Here is an 18,706-nt window from a genome sequence, read left to right on the forward strand (position 1 = left end):
GATTATCAAATGCATGTCATCACACAGGCAGGTACCAGCTGCGTGATCACAACACTCCCTAACCTTCCCTTCGATACCCAAACAGACTGAGTTATCTCTCAACCACCCTCCTTTAATAACTCTCGAGGTAGAGAAAACTGCCATCCATTTTATAGCAAGCCATGACAAACACATTCCTTTCAGACTAGGATGATATAATCTAGTAAAGCCTGCATCCACTAATGAAAGCCCACTAAAAAATAAGTATGGGCTGCATTCTTTACCCTAGATTTAAGAATGTGGTGGTTTAAACCTGGCCAGAAGCCAAACACCACGCTGCTGTTCTCTCACCCTCCCCTGCCCGGGGCGGGGTGGGGTAAAGGTAAGGAGACTCATAGGTGGAGATAAAAACAGTTTAATAATTGAAATAAAACCATGTTATTAAATAATAGAATGTACAAATGGATAATGCACAACGCAACTGATTACCACCTGCTGACTGACACCTAGCCTGCTCCTGGCTAGCCATCCCTGAGAAGCCAAGATCCCCAGACCACAGTCCCAGAACCGAGAGAGAACCCCCCCTTTCCCGGCGACTCTCCTTTATATACTGAGCACGACATTACCTGATAGGGAATATTTCATTGGCCCGTTTGGGCCTGGCCCTGTGGCCGTGCTCCCTCCCAGCTTCCTGAGCACTAGCGGGACACGGGAAGCTGGAAAGACCTCGAACTTAGCAACAACTGAAACCATCAGCGTTATCGACAGTTTTCATGTAACAAATCCATACTGAAACCAAAACACAGCCCTGTTCGAGCTACTGAGAAGAAAAATTAACCAGGACAAAGGATTTTCACGTGACCAGAGGAAAGCACACGGGGACACCCTTTGCTGCATCTAGCTACTTAACAATTACTGCATACACAGATAATCATCACCTCCCCTCTCCTCACTGCTCATCACCCACACAACCCAACGCTATCCTTTTAATATACTTTCTGATTATTAAGAAAAAATCATCAAGAAATGATTCAGCAGGATTCCACTGGAATGCATTTTCCTGCTTTCTCCTATATGAATTTGAAGACCACACAAACCTTCAGTTCAGGAGGGCTACACTGACTTTGAACTATGACTGTTTCAGAAATCAAGATACCGAGTATTACCAAGGAAATGGATTAAGTATTCTAAGTATATTGGTTTACTACCTTTACCATCCAAAGCTGTAGCTCAAAGGAAAGAAAACAGTTTGAAAAGACTCTTTTTTTTTTTAAACTCGCCTTGTTTGACATTAACTATACTTCCATCCTTTATTTACTTAAAATCATTATTTGAATGGGTTTTGTACCACTATTTTTGCTTCATCTTGAAGCCAGTGACAAGCCTATAGATTACTCACATTGCCTAAGCTTAGTATTGGTAAATTAATCTTTTGAAATTTCTACGGCCTTTTAAATGTACTGAAAATTAGCTTCAACACTCTTGAGAGTTTCTTGGCCTGCTCTTTCATAACTCTTCAGGTTCAATGACATTCACTCCAGTGTCCATATGACTGTCTCCAGCTGCTTCTTCTCTAAGTGACTTCACTGGGTAAAGCGGGAGGACCAATGGCCATCTTGTATGGACACTGAAATTCAACATCTCTCCAACCTGTACTGTGGTACCTGAGCATCTCCGTGCTATCTAAATAGCTATACAACATCAGGTGTTGACTGGAAGACTTCTAAGTGTGGCCTTCTCAAACCGTAGCTCACTTCTACATCACATCTATTTAATAGTAAGTCCCATGACATTCAATTCACATAAGCAATCATGTGCTTGTCCTTGTCCACTGTCCCTTGAAAGTTCTGGGCAGCTGCTTTGGTCCTCAACCAAACAACAGGAGAAAAGAACAGAACTTTGTCAGAGATGTAAAAAGCATGCCCCTTCTTCCTCTGTACTCTCACAATGCCAAGGCAGCAAAGCAGCCTTCAGCATGTCTCCTTCGTAAAGGGACTCCAGTCACACCACACCTCTAGAATTTAATTTCAACAGTTTTCATGTCTTCTTACTGTGATCTAGTTGGAAATGTGTTTACACAGAAGTGACAGTAACTGTATAATAAAATATCCATCTCCTGAGCAGCAAGGGCAATAGTATATGAACTACATTAAGCTTATCTGCAGTATGTATAGCTTGTCATGACTTACAGCTTCCATCAGAGTCTCTCGGGAAGGCTGCAATTGGTGTGTGCTCCAATCACCGACACGGACACTTTCTTTTTGTGCAAATTTTCAAGTTAAAATTAGCTGAAGTGTTCTTATAACTTTGAGATTCTTTCACGATCTGATCCACCATTCTCACCAAAGATCTTGGACTCTCCAACTCAATTCAAGACTAATCCAACAGAGCCCAAAACTGATCTGCAGGAGATCTTCTATAGCTCAACGGTTGTTCACTAGATCACATGAAGAAAACAACACCCTCACAGAAAGTTTTCATTTATGTGGAGTATTTCTCGGACACTAACCCTTAACGGATATCAAATTAATGCCAAGGATAAAAATGGGAGTTTTGCTTTTCCAAACAAAATATACTAATTTGACAGAATTAGCACAAGGTTTGAAAAAAGCACCATGTAGGTTTTCACCAAACATTCCACAAAAAAACACCTGCAACTGAAGAAACACCATCTACTATCACTGTATAGTAGAACGTATATTTCTAATAATACTTTGGTAGAAATTCAATTTTTACACTGGAGTTGCAAGGTATATTCTTCTTTGCTTTTGAAAGACAATTTAGAGAGTAAGTGTGTGATGCAAGCACTTTAAATCCCGTGCTTGGTTAGCTTACTTGTAGGTCTAACCAACTCCATGTACTTCCAGTATTGAAAAAAAAACTATCTAAAAGATGTCATTTATTTATTTTTTCCTCAAGAAAATTACTCTACTAAGTCACTTCATTTATTTTTTTAAAAAACAAGCAGTACAAAGAAACTTTATAAAATCAGCATGGAAATCAATGTCCTGAAAATGTTTTTCCTGCTAACATCCTAGTCCAAGAGATTTTTAAAAGCTGTTATATGGTTGCATAATTATAAATCGTAAGTGGCATAAAAATTAAATGATAAATCCCAGAAACTAAGAACACAAAAGCACCAGTCAACTTTCTCAAGGGATAATTCGGAAAAATTTAAAAAATTAATGGGCATCTTAATCTGCTACTCTTACCACAGATCGTTATTTTTCGTATCATCTTATGAAATACTGATAATGGACACACCATTAGACAAAAAGCATTAGCAGAGATGGACTAATAGTATCTTCCAGTACTACAATTCCCAGGCTCCAGTCCATAGTTAGTTGTATCAAACTATCTTCCTTTCCTTAATAATTGTTTCTGAAATGTCAATATATGTTAAAAAAAAGGCAAAAAGACTCATACCCTTTAATGCAGTAGTCTTCTCTTTTTCATCTGGGCCTCCTTGCTGGAGCTGAGCCATCATTACCCAAACTGTCAACAGATTTAAAATACTGAGGTAAATGTACATTGATCTTCGAAGGACAATCTGAAAATCAACAGGAATTGGAAATAAACTAATTTATCGACTTCTGCTGCAACAGATCTCATTTGCTACTGCTTACATCACAAAATAACAGAACTTGTTCTAAAAGCAAAACTTCCCCTAGTATTATAAAACCCTGTGATATGTAAGGTAAAATTAAATTCTATTTCTTGTCCTTCAAAACTTATACCGGACACTCTAAAGTCTCACCACGCTATCCTGGATCAAGACGTTTAACAACAAAGTGTGACACACACGGCAGCATCACGTTTGGTCAAAGATTCAAGTTCAGAAGAATGAACATTAACTTCTCCCTAATCCTAAAAGGACACATAGCTAATAGATAACTTCTCTGTGATTCTGATGTAACATCAGTAAATGATAGGCCTTTTGGAGAAGCACCACATTTTTTTTGTCCGAAGTAGAACACACAAGAAAAAAACAAATCATAATCAACAGAACATCCACAATCTTTAATAATTTTCTTCACTAATTAACTCCACTTTATTGTTCTCACTGTGCTATACAGTTTTGGTTTAGTAAAATTAGACGGAGCAGTTTTAAACCACTGTGATTTCTACAATACATTATCAGCACTGAAATATTTAAATGTCCAGGTACAGAATGAACTTCCAATATACTGAAGGTGAGAATTTACGTGCAAAATATTTCTGAATTTCTCCTGTCACACAGAAGGCAACCCAGACATTCAAATCTGCAATCTCTTTCATCTTGAATCTGACACCAAGGGAGAAAACTACATCACAATCGCCACTTCTTCCTTCTCAATAAAAAGACTTCTGTGCGTTGAATTCTTTTTCCCCTTCATCTTTTTCGGTTCTTTGTTTTATCTGTCAGTCATTAACAATTTGTTTTATTCTTCTCCCCAGTATACTTTATCATAGATGAGTTCACATGAACTGGATCTCTGTAGCAATTTGTAACTTTCAAACAAAGAGTAATAGGATTCACCGACTGTACTACTGGCTCCCTAATACTCAGACCTGTAAGAAAGAACCCCAAATTGTTTTCTTTTAAGTAACAGCAGCTCACTGTAAAGGCAGCAGAAAAAAATTTAAAAACTAGTAAAGCATAATAGAGACTATTTTTCTACTGTCTTTAGAGAAAGCCATGACATGACATTTTCTTGAAGGTTAAGGAAAACCACAGCAATTTAAGGGGGTAATAGTTATTAACTAAGGAGAGGGTTGGGGGGTGGGGTGGGTGTTTTGTTTGTTTTTTTTAAGTTGGGGTTCAAGAAAGTTCAATAATCCATTCCACAAATTGGACCTATGGGAGACTGACAGCTTCCTCTGCAGAAGGCTGTTCAGATTAAGCTGATGGGAAATGACAGTACACTGCCAAAATTCTTTTAAAGACACAACTCCACCAGGAAAGCTCTGCTTAGAATGTGTACTTGTTAAATTATGACACAACTCAACATGATTCAGTTAAAATGTGCATCTTTTGGCTAACACTTTAATCATGTTAGCACTCATAACAGAAGTAATCAACAAAAATAACAGCAAAACCTCAGAGACTTTTTTGTATTTTCTAGTGTGTAACATAGTTGATGTAAATATTAAAATGACTCAAACGTCAATTCACACATGTGGATGGTTTTAAAGACTCTTCTCTGATGTTTCCAAATGCTCCACTGACAAAAGATCCCCAAATACAAAATCTTGTCCATCATTAGTTTGTACATTTGCAGCACAAAACCATGTACATTCTAGTAAATCGTTTAGAAAAAAACCCTAACCCATTCCAGTCAAAATTACTAGAAGTGCTAGAAAATGATAGTGATAGTGTTTTGTGATAGTCCAGAAGAAAATTATTCTAGTCATACAAATGGGGTGGTCCTCACCACACAACATCTGAAAATTCATAACGGGGTACAGGTAGTTTAATGCAGTTAAAAAATACATACAGGTGCTCGAAGACTTGTTATTACCCAAGGGAAGAAACATAAAATTTATCTGAACAGGTTTACCTTGTTAAACTAACCCTCATGCCCTAATCAGATAAATCAATGTAGAAACCAAGAATCCCCGGCATTCTTGTCTTTACAATGGATACCCTTCTTCTTCCTTTAACAGATGAAGACCCTGCCACTCACAAGAGTAGATAACAGGTTCACTTGCCAAGCTGGAAGCACTAAAATAAATAAACAAATAAATCAGAATTTAGCTTTGAGAGAGAGAATTTCCTGTTCTTTTTGACAAAGTAAAAAAACTGTTACAGCAGCCACTGGAGGGAGGACTTGATATTAGAATGAGGATGAAACAAGCACACAGTATTTTACGCATTGTTTGTGTGAACACAGCATTTTGTTGAATCCCTCACTGATATTTGTTTAAATGACAAACAGAAGAAATTAGATGAGAGGGTTGGATTTCCTTTCCTTGACAGACAGGTGTCGAATCAACTATAGTCTGGTGGTGCAGAAATGAACAGTGGGAAAATTATAAAGCTCTCTGAATGGTTGCTTATAGGCAAATGCAGGAACTGCAGTTTATTCTAGGCGTGAGTTCCAATCCCCAGTGATCTGCAGTTGCGTACACACACCATTCCACATAATTCACAAATACCATCATTAAGTTTCTTGTAATGAATACAGATTATTTTAAATGTGTTGTTCTGTACAATTACTGAGATGATTCTTTCAAAACCATCTTTTCTGCAATTGTTTTTTTCATTAGCTACAGCAAGCGTACTCCCTAAAAACCAAGTTACTATTTCACCTGAAGAAACACAGTAAGTAAATTTATTGCCAAGAAAAAGTATATTTATCCGTATGTATCTTGCTTTCCCAGGCAAACTTAAGTATTCTGTCACAAAATATCTTATGCGTATTCAGTGCCTCTTCAACTCGACACACAACAATACTTAAAATAATTTGACGGCAGAAATATTCTGTTTTCATGGTTTTACATGAGACAACAAGGCTGCATTTTCATCATACCCCTATTAATGCAGTGTGCACAAACAAATGGTCATTAAATAAAAACAAAACCAGAACACCTAACCCCCCAAAAAAACCAAACATAAGAGAGCTTTGCACACGTAAGGGAATATACATACATGTTTAATTGTCTGTAAAGCAGCACTGGAAGTTTGGACCACCAAAGTCGTGATCATGTAACAGTGCTAGTCTTCAAATCAAACTAGATACCACATCACACATCCCAGCTCTGAAACAAATGCACACATACACAGATTTCTACAGACTTCAGTCATCCTTCACTGTCTAAATGCAGCTAGAAACGTAGGAAAAAAATGCAGTATATAGATTTTGCTCTACATTAGCAATACCTGAAATTAAGTTAATGCTACAGGTGTTCCGAATAAAGGCTATAAATAATTGTAGTGCTAACTCACCACAAGTGAGACATAATATGAAAACAGAGAAGTATTTTCAAACAGCACAAGTCCATCAAGTTTATCTGGACATAACCTGGACAGGAGTCATCAGAATGCTTCTTTGTGCTGCACTGCTTTATTAGAAAACAGTTGAATTAGAGTCTTGTTCTCCATCAACTAACATCCCAAGCAAGCTAGGGACAAGTATGGGTTAGATTTGTGCAATGGGGTTGGTAACTGAGTAAGACCCATTTTTCCTTCAGAGATGGCTGGGTGACAGTTTGGCTCTAGTCTCTTCTCTCTATTGGCTCAACAGAGCAAACCCCACAAACTTTAATCTTAGTAGGATTTTCTGTCTAATTAGATTTTATCTATTCCTGCTTTTAGGGCACTACAGATGACATCAGTAACAACTGCTACAATTAAGTTTGTACTTTCACTTATAAGACCCCATTTTCAAATGCCTATACATTTGCCAAACTTCAGCTCTGAAAGCCAGTTATTTCCAGTCTGCTTTAGACTAAATGGTTTTGAAAAAGTTAGGCTAAAATGTCTACCTCTTGCATAAGAAGGTTCAGAGACAGTATCTTCTCCTCAGTTCTGCTGTTAATGAGCAGCTACAGCATCTCCATGTTGCAGAGATCAGAAATTTAGCCAGAGGTTGAGCTTAGCAGTGTGTGCCTCCTGCCATTACCCTTAAAGCCTGCCCAGATCTGCTCGAGTAAAAACTGCTTTTTGCACACATTTAATATAGGTTTATTAAGACTTATCAGAATTTCCAGAAAATGTACCTATTTGCCTAGAGCATGCTCCTACAGCTGCAAAAAGCCAGAGGGAAGACGCACAGGAGGGGAGTAATAAATGCTGGAAGAGCAGGATCTTTAACCACTAGAATACAAAGAAACTGGCAAGGATCCCAAAGTCCCTGAATCTCAGTACATCTTCACATTCTACCAAATGGTGGTGGAACCTGCTGATAATGTACACGACTGCAGCCGACACCAAAGGTTGATTTATTTGCACAGCAGCTACTTTCCTGTGTTATTTACCCCGTAAGCTCAAAAACCAGAGGACTACAAGCTATGTGCATTAGCGTCCTAACCATGGCAGCAACTCAGTTGTTTACAAAAGGCAGAGTCAACACGATTCCATTTTAATTGTTTCAGTTTAGCTTTCCTGAAATGCTGGAAGTGACCTTCATCAACATATGCATGTAAATATGAACAAATAAACATGTCAAAATAATACAAAGAGAGGCAGCACAACCTCAACACAGCCTCTGGGAGGTTTACAGCATGATTGATGATATCAACCAAAGACGAAGTTCAAAATGATCATCAAGAATTCTTCTGTAGCAGCAACAGCTTTAAATAAATGTGTTGGGTTTGGCTGGGATAGAGTTAGTTTTCTTCACAGTAGATTGTATGGAGCTTCGGATTTGTGCTGAAAAGTGTTGCTGACTCGGGGGTGTTTGGTTCTGCCGAGCCAAGGCCTTTTCTGCCCCTCACCCCACCCGCCATGGCCGGGGGTGCACAAGGAGTCGGGGGGGACACGGCCGGGAGAGCTGCCCCCAGGGATATCCCACACCGTACGGCCTCACGCCCAGCAGACAGAGCTGGGGAAGAAGAACGAGGAAGGGGGGACGTTCGGAGTGATGGTTTGTCTGCCCAAGTCACCGTTACGGTGACGGGGCCCGGCTGGCCTGGGGATGGCTGAGCACATGCAATTCTTTATTTTGCTTTGCTTGCGTGCACGGCTTTTGATTTCCCCACTGAACTGTCTTTATCTTAGCCCATGAGTTTTCTCACTTTCACCCTTCTGATTCTCTTCCCCAGCCCACTGTGGGGAGAGTGAGTGAGCAGCTGGAGGGGGGTCTGGCTGCCTACAGGGACTAAATCACAACAATGCACAATGAAATACTCTCTTGAATATGCAGAATAACAATAATCAAGCATATGGAGAACCCTACTTCTGATAACGCAGAAGGATTCTTACCTAACAAATCAGGCAAGCAACTCTGTGGACAAAAAAAGTGATCCTTCAGTGAAGGCAGGAGAACACTGCCTGGGAGAACTGCGTTCACAGGAGCAATCTGCAGGTGTTCTCATGGACTACTCAACACCCCAAACACAAAATGTGCTCAGAGAACCTCTTTTTTTTTTTTTTTTTCTGTATTTCTCATCTTCTGGGCTTTCAAGTGTGAGTGATTTCCTTCAATGCTCAGAATTATGGACCACTGGATTCCTGTTTTAAGATGAACTTCGAAGAACCTTCCCTAGCTTTCCCAATCTCAGTACCCATGATGAGCAACATTAACTTCAAGACATCTTTCACCACCACCTTCCTCTAAAAGGCCAGTAAGAACTCTCCAAAACCAGCAGATGCTAGGGAATATCCAAGGAATTAATGTTTATGAAGAACTAACAGTCTGCAACTGAAGCCTCAGAAAAAGCCCATGTAATGTGTAATAATGATATATTCAGTGCACAGTTTGTATTGTGTTGTTCCATTAGTGCATGGGGCTACATCTCAGTTGATGAGGAAACAAATTTTGAAGCAATATAATTATTTGAAAAACAGGTGTGAGAAATCTTTAATTACAGAATCAGATTTTCCTGCCAGTGTACATTGCAAGGATGAGTCACAAGGACTTGGCACAATATTAATTCATAATATACCTGGAATTGCACTGTGATAGTTTATTAAAAAAAAAAAAAAAAAAGCTGTTTTGGAGGAAATTTTAAAATTATTACAGTAGATTGTTGGTTTTAATGAGATTAGACTGTTGGCTTTAATGGGATTCTGACTTGAAAGATGGGGTGGAGAAGACTGACTCTCAACAGCATCATCTGTGTACATACTAAGCAGTTACAGGACAAAGCCAGAATGTTTAATCTTTTTTTTAAATGTCATCTTCTCTCAAGCAATCCCATGGGTCAACTAGGAGAAAAAAAGACCTGTGAACACAGAAAAACTCGAAGACTGTTAAAAGAGCCTTCTCTTAGGAGAGACACCAAAGTAATCTGCAGGACAGCCACAGAAGAAGAGAGACTAGAAAACTCTAGGGAAATGATTTGTGCTTGGGCTACCATCAAAAGCTACTAAAAAACCCTAGACATATGCATATGTGTTCAGTACTTTAAAATCACTTTTTTTTCCTTTCCTCTTTGCTCTTAAGTACTAGCTCAACTTTCAGAAGGGCTGTCCACCATTAACTGAAGACTCCTGAAAGAAGACAGACAAATCAGCTGGAAATGCAGTGAATCCAGCTCTGTAGCCCAGATCCTCGTGCACAGAGAGGTATTTCTAATTCTACTGCAGACTCCGTGCTGAGGAGGTGCACAGAAAGAGACTAGGGAAGGGTAAGAAGTGCACCCAGCTTTCTGAGACATACCTGTTTCCTCCAACACCTCCCAGAACGTGCACACACAAAGAATAAATATCACTACTCCACCTGGCTACTCTGCTTCTAGCGCAGATACTCTGATGACACAGAAATATCTAAAATAGATGGATGCTATGTGGAATCAAATCACGCAGAACTGAAATGAGAATGCAGGGCCACTGAAGTCATCAGTTCATCAAAATATCCCAAATTCCCATCCTGTATGTACCTCCTCTTTGAGGCAGTGACCGCCTCACAAAATCTGCCTTTACAGCTCTGCTCACAGCTCTTCCTGCTGTAGGACACCCATTTCTTTAATTTTATAATTTCTCCCAGCTTTACTAATATAGTATCTCAAATGTCTTTGCTCTGCCCTCTACCTGAGAGGCATCTTACATGATCTCGCCAGCTGAACCAAGAAGTTTATAAGCTTCATCTCAACTACCTGGCGGGCAAAGCAAATGGCCCTGTAAAACACACTCAGTCCACAGATTAACTGCTGCTGGATTGTCATAAAGCATCACTACATATATATATATATATATATATATATATATGAACAAAGTGAAAAATGTAAACACACTATCCTTTTAGTTCAAAGTTTAAATTTTGATCTTAAAATTCTGACTGCATCATGCCTGTGTTTTTAATTTCTTCACATCGGTAGATCTTCCTTTACCTTCTATTACAAAACAACTGAAAAGAAGAAAGATAAAAAAAGCAAGGCAAATGAATTTAATTTTCCTTACTGGTTCAGCTTTAAAAATTGAAAATCTAGTATTTGTATTTAAAATATTCCATTAATTGCCTAAGTCAGTAATTGCAATCAGACTTTAGACGGCTCTGCTACTGCCCAGTCTACAACCTTGCTATGTCTGCCCAGAGCCATGACTGCCAACAGCTCTAGCCGTGGCATCCTAGGGCAGCCTGGGTTGGAAAAGATCTCTGGAAACGATGTGGTCTTGAACCTTCTGTCAGACCTTACTTGATTAGGCCTTACAGGAACTTGTATCAGGTAAGCTGAGAAGCTGCCAAGATGAGCCTTCAATACTTCCAGTCAGGGAGATTCCACGACACCTTTAAGGAACTTACTCCAGTGTTCAATATTTCCAACAGATTTTCTTATAGCCAGATGAAATTTCTCCTCTCACCACGCACCCTTGCGAAGAGAAAACAACTCTTCCTCCACAACTGCTTTCTAGGTATTGGATGACTGACGCAATTTCTCCAAACCTTCCCTCCTCTACAAACTTCCTTGAACTGTCCTCCAAATGTCAAGTCTCCCAACGTGCTAATCACCCTTGTGGCATACTAATCATCCTGGTGGCCACCTGCTGGACCTCCTCCAAGTTTGCAATGTCTCTCTTGAACAAACCAGAGACAGCATCCTAGGTAAACTCATACCAATAGAACAAAGGACTCCCTTGGCCTTCACGCTCACAAGGGCATTGTTCAGCTTGACAACCAACAGCACCTCCACCTCCTTTTCAGCAGAGCACGTATCTTTGTCATAACTTAGGCAATTCCTGCCAGCCCAGTCTTCCACTCTGCATGATGGATGACGAATTACTGCTGTGTACAAATACAGATGATAATTATGACAATGAATGTGGCAGTTTCATTTGCACCTGTGATTTGAACTCCAAAAGAAAAAACTGGGGAACAACTGTTTTTTTTTTTTTATTCTGGGCCCTTTTGTCATAGTGATAGCTTTTATTTGCCATGCTATTAAGCAAAGTTACCGAAACACGGTCCTTGAAAATATTAAAATTCTACCTCTTACATGAACAGTGATGTTGAACAGATGTATGAAATGGTTTGGTTTAGTCTCAAGCCTAAACACTCTGTGCTGGAAGTAACCACTGCAAGACAAGGGCTAAAGAAACTTCATCAATCATTCTAAACTAATCTTGTAAAACTGTCTATTTGTGGAAAACATTACATTTCCCACCAGTCTGAATGAATACCTACTAAGGAGGAGAACTGTCTTAAATTTTTTCGGTGCAGAATATGTGACAGAGCAGAGTTCAGCCAAGTACTGCCAGACTCAAAGGCGCAGATGAAAGCAGCAAATGAGTAGGAAGAAAAGGCCTGGAGATGCAACTCAGCTTGATAAAAAAAAAGCATGACCAAAATTCATTATTTTTCCTTGGAAGGTTCAGGCTTTCAGGCCAGACAGGCCCACAAAATCGATTAGAATTACTTCCTGTAATCAGAGGCCTTTTATTTCCTTCAGCTAACAAATTCTGAGACCAGTAACCCATGCTTAACCACAGCAGTTCTTCCAGAAAGGCATCCACTCCCAAATACAAGTTACTAAGAGCTAAAGAGTCCATCTCTTGATGTGATAGTCTGAAAGGCTAGTCACTGTCTTTCGTACTTCATTTCCAGTTTGAATTACTCTGGCTTCAGGTTTCAGACACTAGTTACTACTCTGCCTTTGTATGTTAAGTTTTGTCCCTCTACTTCCCCCTTACTTGATTAGATCCTACAGTCAAGTTCCATCTCTTTGTCTTGGCAAACGAAACAAGCTTAGCAGAGTCTCTCTCTATGAAATTTTAATTCTAACTCAAAGCAATTTTTTCCAGTTTCTCCATCCCCTTCCATTTTTAAATCCCAACTGACAGCATTATGCAAGCCAAACTACACAGGACAAACACCTCTTGAGTGGCAGCTTCTCAGGAAGTTCCCCATTTTTCCTGATTAACTTGTTTCAGTTCTGAAAACCTGACCTGCTTTTTTAATTTCGTTTTTTTAGACTGTAAACCTAACTTGCCAAATAACTGGATAATACCAAATTCTTCACTATTTTTTGTACTGATCATGGTTTTAAACCAAATGTTACCAGTAACGATTTAATATTACTTCCCAAGATCACTCCTAAGCAGTATTTATGAAAGACTACCACTCCTAAAAACTGTTACTTAAAACTTTTTCAGAAAGACATTAAGTGCCTCATGACGTGGCTGTTCTACTGATAGTGAGTCCTCAAGTTTGAATGAGATTTATCTTAAAGTACTCCCTTTACAAAATCTTAAAACTATTATACTGAAGCAGTAGCTGTAATCAAGCAAACTCCATTATCTGAACAGAGTTTATTCTGTCATTTAATTATTTATTAACAGACTTTTCCATTAGATCCCCTTATTTTACCCAAGCTGTGACAGTCAGCTAAACTGTTATTGTCTGGATGAACCATTATCTTCTACCAAGTACTGACACACCATCAACACTTTTCTCAACATCTAGGATTTCCTTATCATTCCAAATCATTATTTAAAATGAGTAACAAAGGACTTCTCTTAAGACCTCTTTTATCACTCTTTGGGTTAACATTAATAAATAATCACTCTCAGAAAAGACAATGACTAACCATTAAGCTACAGGAAGTAGTGGACTTCATAACTCTTCCAGGCTGCAATAAGATGCCTTTTTAGACGGAATGCTGCTGTTAAAGACAACTCATTGATTTGAATAGCATGGTAGCTGAAAAATGTAACAGCTACAACAGCGTTTATCGATAAAAGAACAGTAATTACAGGACAAGGGTAAACAATCCACTGCATTATTCTACCTTCACGTCACCTTATGATCAGATTGGTAATGTATAACCCTAAAAAGTCATGTAAACAAAATAACTGTGTACTAAGGCGTGTCCATGTTAAAATTTCTTATTTTTACATCAAACTCTAAAGCAGCTGATCATACTGCTTCCCAAGACCGCATAAAAACTAACACAAGCAGAGATACGTTACACAGTGTGTCGCATGGAAAAAATACAGACAAGCATCAGCCTCACTGATTGCAACAAGAGACTCCTGAAAAGCACATTATAGGCATTACAAACATTATCTCACATAACTGATAGTTTTCAATAAAATCCGCACTGAAATAGCACCATCTTTAAAGTATCCTTATGTAAAAAAGAATTCTTTTTTTTTTTTTTTTAATTAAATGAAGGCTGTACCAAGCACTATAAGGTCATATTAGCAGTATAAACACAGAACAAAATGAACCTGCAACGAAAAATACCTTATCAACTACCAAGAACACCACAGCAAAAAAAAGTTGCAAGAATCCATCCCCATAATAATGTAGCCAACCCTCCAATCCTTTATGTTTTTAACCCACTGCAAAATGACAGCAGAAGAATCATTTCAGTTACAACAGCTGAAAGATGTGAGGTACTCTGAAGAAGCAAAAACCTTTTGTCCTAAATCGCTTGTGCTCGAGAAGGAGGAAAAAGTAAGAGAAAGAAAAATCTTAAGAGAAACCAAAATTTTCAGACTCTCCATGCTTTCTTACTAAATTCTACTGTAAACCATGACAAAGGAGAGAGAAAAAAAAGCCAAGAAAATGAGGGTGAAAAGCAGATGGAAAGCAATTTTTCAAAAAAAAACCCCAAACCTTGTTAATAAAAGATCAGCAATGCTGACAAAATATATACTTTCTTGACATAAATGAATTTTAGCAGACTTGGTACAAATGTGGAATCTGCCACAAAATAATCTGATAAAGAATAAAAAAAATAATAAAATGGGGAGGAGGCAGAGGACAGACCAATGTCCTTGTAGACATTCAAAACCAAAAGGACCTAAAAACTTAAGCAGCACGAACTCCACATCCAAAATTATGAGATTAGGATTTAAGTGCTTTAAAACGAAGCCGAGTATAGCAGAGAAATATCAGTCTTATATTCCTGGTAAAATGTGTCTTAACTCGCCAGGTGTTTTAACTACCATGAGAATTAGGGATAAGCTTCAAACTACATGGAAATCAACTACCAAAATAAGTCTATACCTAAAAATTACTCAACTTCAAAATATCTCTCAATCTTGCAAGAATCAGCTGAAGCAAATTTCTCCATTCCAATGGGTACGCTTTTTGTGCTACTGTTTCTGAAACTTCACAAAACTAACGAATATTATTTCAAGCTACTGTAGTTTGGAAAGGGAACAAAACCATGTTTTAGAAGAAAGTAGGAAATATTTTCTAGACCACATATCTGAGGTTGCTCAAAAATTTAAGATGAGACCTGAAGAAAGAAATTAGTGAAGAAGACCCTGGCAATGACATCCTGCTTGAGGAAAAGCGTTGCCTGTAGGTTGAGGGGCGTGATCCCTCTCCTCTACTCTGCACATCTGGAGTGCTGTGTCCCATTCCAGGCTCCCCAGTACGACAGACACGGACATACTGGAGCAAGAGCAGCAAAGGGTTGCAAAGTCATTTAAGGGCCTGGAGCATCTCATGTCCGAGGAGAAAGATGTTGAGCCTGGAGAAGAGAAGGCTCAAGGTGGGTGGGTGGGAGCCTTATCAATGCCAATTAAAAGCCTGATGAGGAGAGGAAAGACCACTGAGCCAAGAGTGCCCAGGGAGAAGACAACAGGCAACTGGCACAAACTGGACATTTGCACATAACTCGTTGAACATAACCCTTTACTCTAAGGGTGGGCAAACACTGGAACAGGCACCCCACAAAGGTACAGAGTCTCTGTCCTTGGAGATACTCAAAACTTAGTGAACATGCCCATGAGTAATCTGGTCCAGACGACCCTGCTCTGGGCACGGGGTTGGACTAGGCAATCTCCAGAGGTCCCTGCCAACCTCAACCACTCTGCTGTTCTTTGAAGATAAGAAAAATTTAAACTGCACAACAGATGAATACACAAAAAGTGTGTGTGTGTGTGTGTGTATTTACACATATCTTAGTTACCTCCCACAATAGCAATGAACAGCTTCTAACAAGGGATGTGAGAATCATTATGAGCAGCGTGTGGCTGAGCAAGAATTAAGAGCTCGTGGTGCCAGGGGTTTCAGTTTAGTGTTCTTAGGAATTCATTTCTGATTCCGATTCTTCAATGCATGTGAACCAGCCAAAATTCATTATCATGAAACTGTCAAAAGCATCAGGGTCACAGCCATGACAAATCTGTGAAAGCTGACAACACTGGATATTACTCATTCTACTGGCAACCATTCTTTTAAGAACATTAGAACACCTTCAAGCTGGTTAAAACCACCTTGCAGATGGATAAAACCTTAAAAAGTATCCATATTGTGTTTCCATAGATGAGAGCATATGCTTAATCTGTGTGTCTTCCTTACCCAGACACTATTAAAACATTGTCAAGTCTACAGGTATCAGGAAATACCAAAATTAAGGTTGCCTGAACAAACTTAGTTCAGCACCCATGCACTAAACTCCAGTCTTATGAAAACAATGTGGAAAAAATAAAAAAGAGGAAAGAAGTCAGCTCATTCTCTCCTACTTCTCTAAGCTAGTGTCAACTCTATCTAAGTTTCTGTCCAGTGTGGTCTTACCTAAATTCTTTTCCAAAAAATAGCCATAATGAACACTCCACAACCTCCCTGAAGATAAGTTCATGTTGCTAGTTAAGCTCGTGCTTGAACCTCTTCTTGTGCCCCAATGGACACCCAAACCATCAGACCTTTTGCTCTACTTCCCCCAACTGCGGTTGACATCCCTGAGGAATGGAAGGCAAGAGGAAACTTCCCCCACCAAAGCTGAAGTTCTTCTCTCCATGCAAGATGGGTGGTAGTGCACTCTCCAGCAATGACAGAGAAACCACTTCCCCCAGTATTACCGACAACGAAACCCCCTGTTTGACAGAGTATGAGTATTTTAGCTGTAAACAGAAATCTATTCCAATTTCAATATACCCTTTTCAGCAGAGTATTTTTCCTAACTCTTGCCAGAGCCCTTTACTTCCTGACTCTTAGGAAGTTTATGCCCTTTTCTTTGCAGCATCCCCTGCCATACTTGGAGACTGCTTTCATGTCTTAGTCCCCTCTCATCTCAGCGAACTACGCTCTCTGCCTTTCCACATCACACTTTTTTATTCCAGACTTTTGAAGATTCTTGTTGCTTTCCCCTGGAAGACTCTCCCATGGGGTCAAACTGTTTCTTAATGTGATGCCCAAAAACTGATGAAGCCCAAGCAATGTGGAGTGAGATTATGTGACATGTTTAATATGTCCCTTCTAACTATACATCCCAGAAGTCTGATTACCCATATTGCACAGCACAGTGCTATTGACGCATGTTCAGAGTATGATTCACCTAAAAAAAATGGGATTCTTTTTTCTAGAATTATTGCTAGTTTGTATTTATGTAGGGAACTATCTAATCTAAGCCCAGTACTTTCCATTTGTCCTTTTAAACAGCATTATTTCTTTTATGTTGTTTCTCTAATTTCTCTAAGTCATGTGAAATTCTATATTTATTCTTCGAAGAACTTGAATCCTCTCCCAGCCTGGTACTCTCTGTCAAATTAACAATGCACTTTTTATACCATCATCATCAAAGTCATTAACAAAACGAAGGTGTGGTGGGACGACCCTGGCTGGATGCCATGTGCCCACCAAAGCTGCTCTATCACTCTCCTCAGCTGCAGGAGAGAGAAAATACAACGAAAGGCTCCTGGGTCGAGATGAGGACAGGGAGGGATCACTCACCAGTTACCGTCATGGGCAGAACAGACTCGACTTGGGGAAATCAGTTTAATTTACCACCAGTCAAAATCAGGGTAGGGTAATGACAACTAAAACCCAAATCTTCAGACACCTTCCCCGCACCCGTCCCTCTTCCCGGGCTCACTTCACTCCCGATTTCTCTCCCCGCTCTGCCCCAGCGGCGCAGGGGGATGGGGATGGGGGTTGTGGTCAGCTCCTCACCCGCTGTCTGTGCGGCTCCTTCCTCCTCAGGGGAGGACTCCTCACACTCCTCCTGCTCCAGCCTGGGCTCCCTCCCACCGCAGAGAGTTCTCCCCGAACTTCTCCCACGTGAGTCCTTCCCGCGGGGCAGCCCCTGAGCTCCGGTGCGGGTCCTCCGTGGGGCCGCAGGTCCCGCCGGGATCCTGCTCCAGCGCGGGCTTCCCGCGGGGTCACAGCCCCCGTGGGCACATGCCCTGCCCCGGCGCGGGCCTCCCTGGGCGCAGGGCACAGCCGCCTCGCCGTGCTCGGCCCCACGGGCTGCAGGGAACCTCTGCTCGGGCGCCTGGAGCACCTGCTCCGCTCCTCCCTCCCTGCCCCGGCCGTGCCCAGGGGCTGCTGGCACCTCTTCTCAGCGCTCTCTGTGCTGCTGCTGCTCAGTTTGCCCCTTCTCAAAGCCCTTGCCCAGAGGCGCTGCCACCGCGGCTGCCGGGCTGGGCCTTGGCCCGCGGCGGGTCCGGCTGGGCGCCGGCCGGCGTCGGCCCTGCGGGACATGGGGAAGCTTCCAGCACCTTCTCACGGAAGGCACCCTGCAGCCCCCCTGCTACCAAACCCCTGCCACACAAACCCAATACAGAAGACATAATCATATCTGGTTTTTTTCCACTGCATTTCTGCCTTTGTCAATGCACAGAATGAAGATGCTCACTTGGTAAGGAGTTATTCAGTTTTTTGTCTGACCCTCCACTCTTGAGCCTTAA

General features: G+C 40.5%; 1 protein-coding gene across 3 annotated transcripts in view; it reads right to left on the bottom strand.

The window, feature by feature from the left end:
• Positions 1-18,706, bottom strand: part of ARB2A (ARB2 cotranscriptional regulator A) — a 266,094-nt gene that overhangs the window by 239,023 nt on the left and 8,365 nt on the right. Inside the window, exon 2 of one of the 3 annotated variants that reach the window (XM_074932813.1) lies at positions 3,406-3,474. The exons of 1 other annotated variant lie outside the window; for it this stretch is intronic. In XM_074932813.1, the coding sequence (XP_074788914.1) occupies positions 3,406-3,466 (61 nt within the window). In that variant the 5' untranslated portion in view covers positions 3,467-3,474. Of the gene's footprint in view, positions 1-3,405; positions 3,530-18,706 lie in introns of all 3 variants that reach the window. One more of the 3 variants, XM_074932812.1, reaches the window with a different exon arrangement.

The sequence above is a fragment of the Athene noctua genome, chromosome Z (genome assembly GCF_965140245.1).
Source record: "Athene noctua chromosome Z, bAthNoc1.hap1.1, whole genome shotgun sequence".
Taxonomy (NCBI): Eukaryota; Metazoa; Chordata; class Aves; order Strigiformes; family Strigidae; genus Athene; species Athene noctua.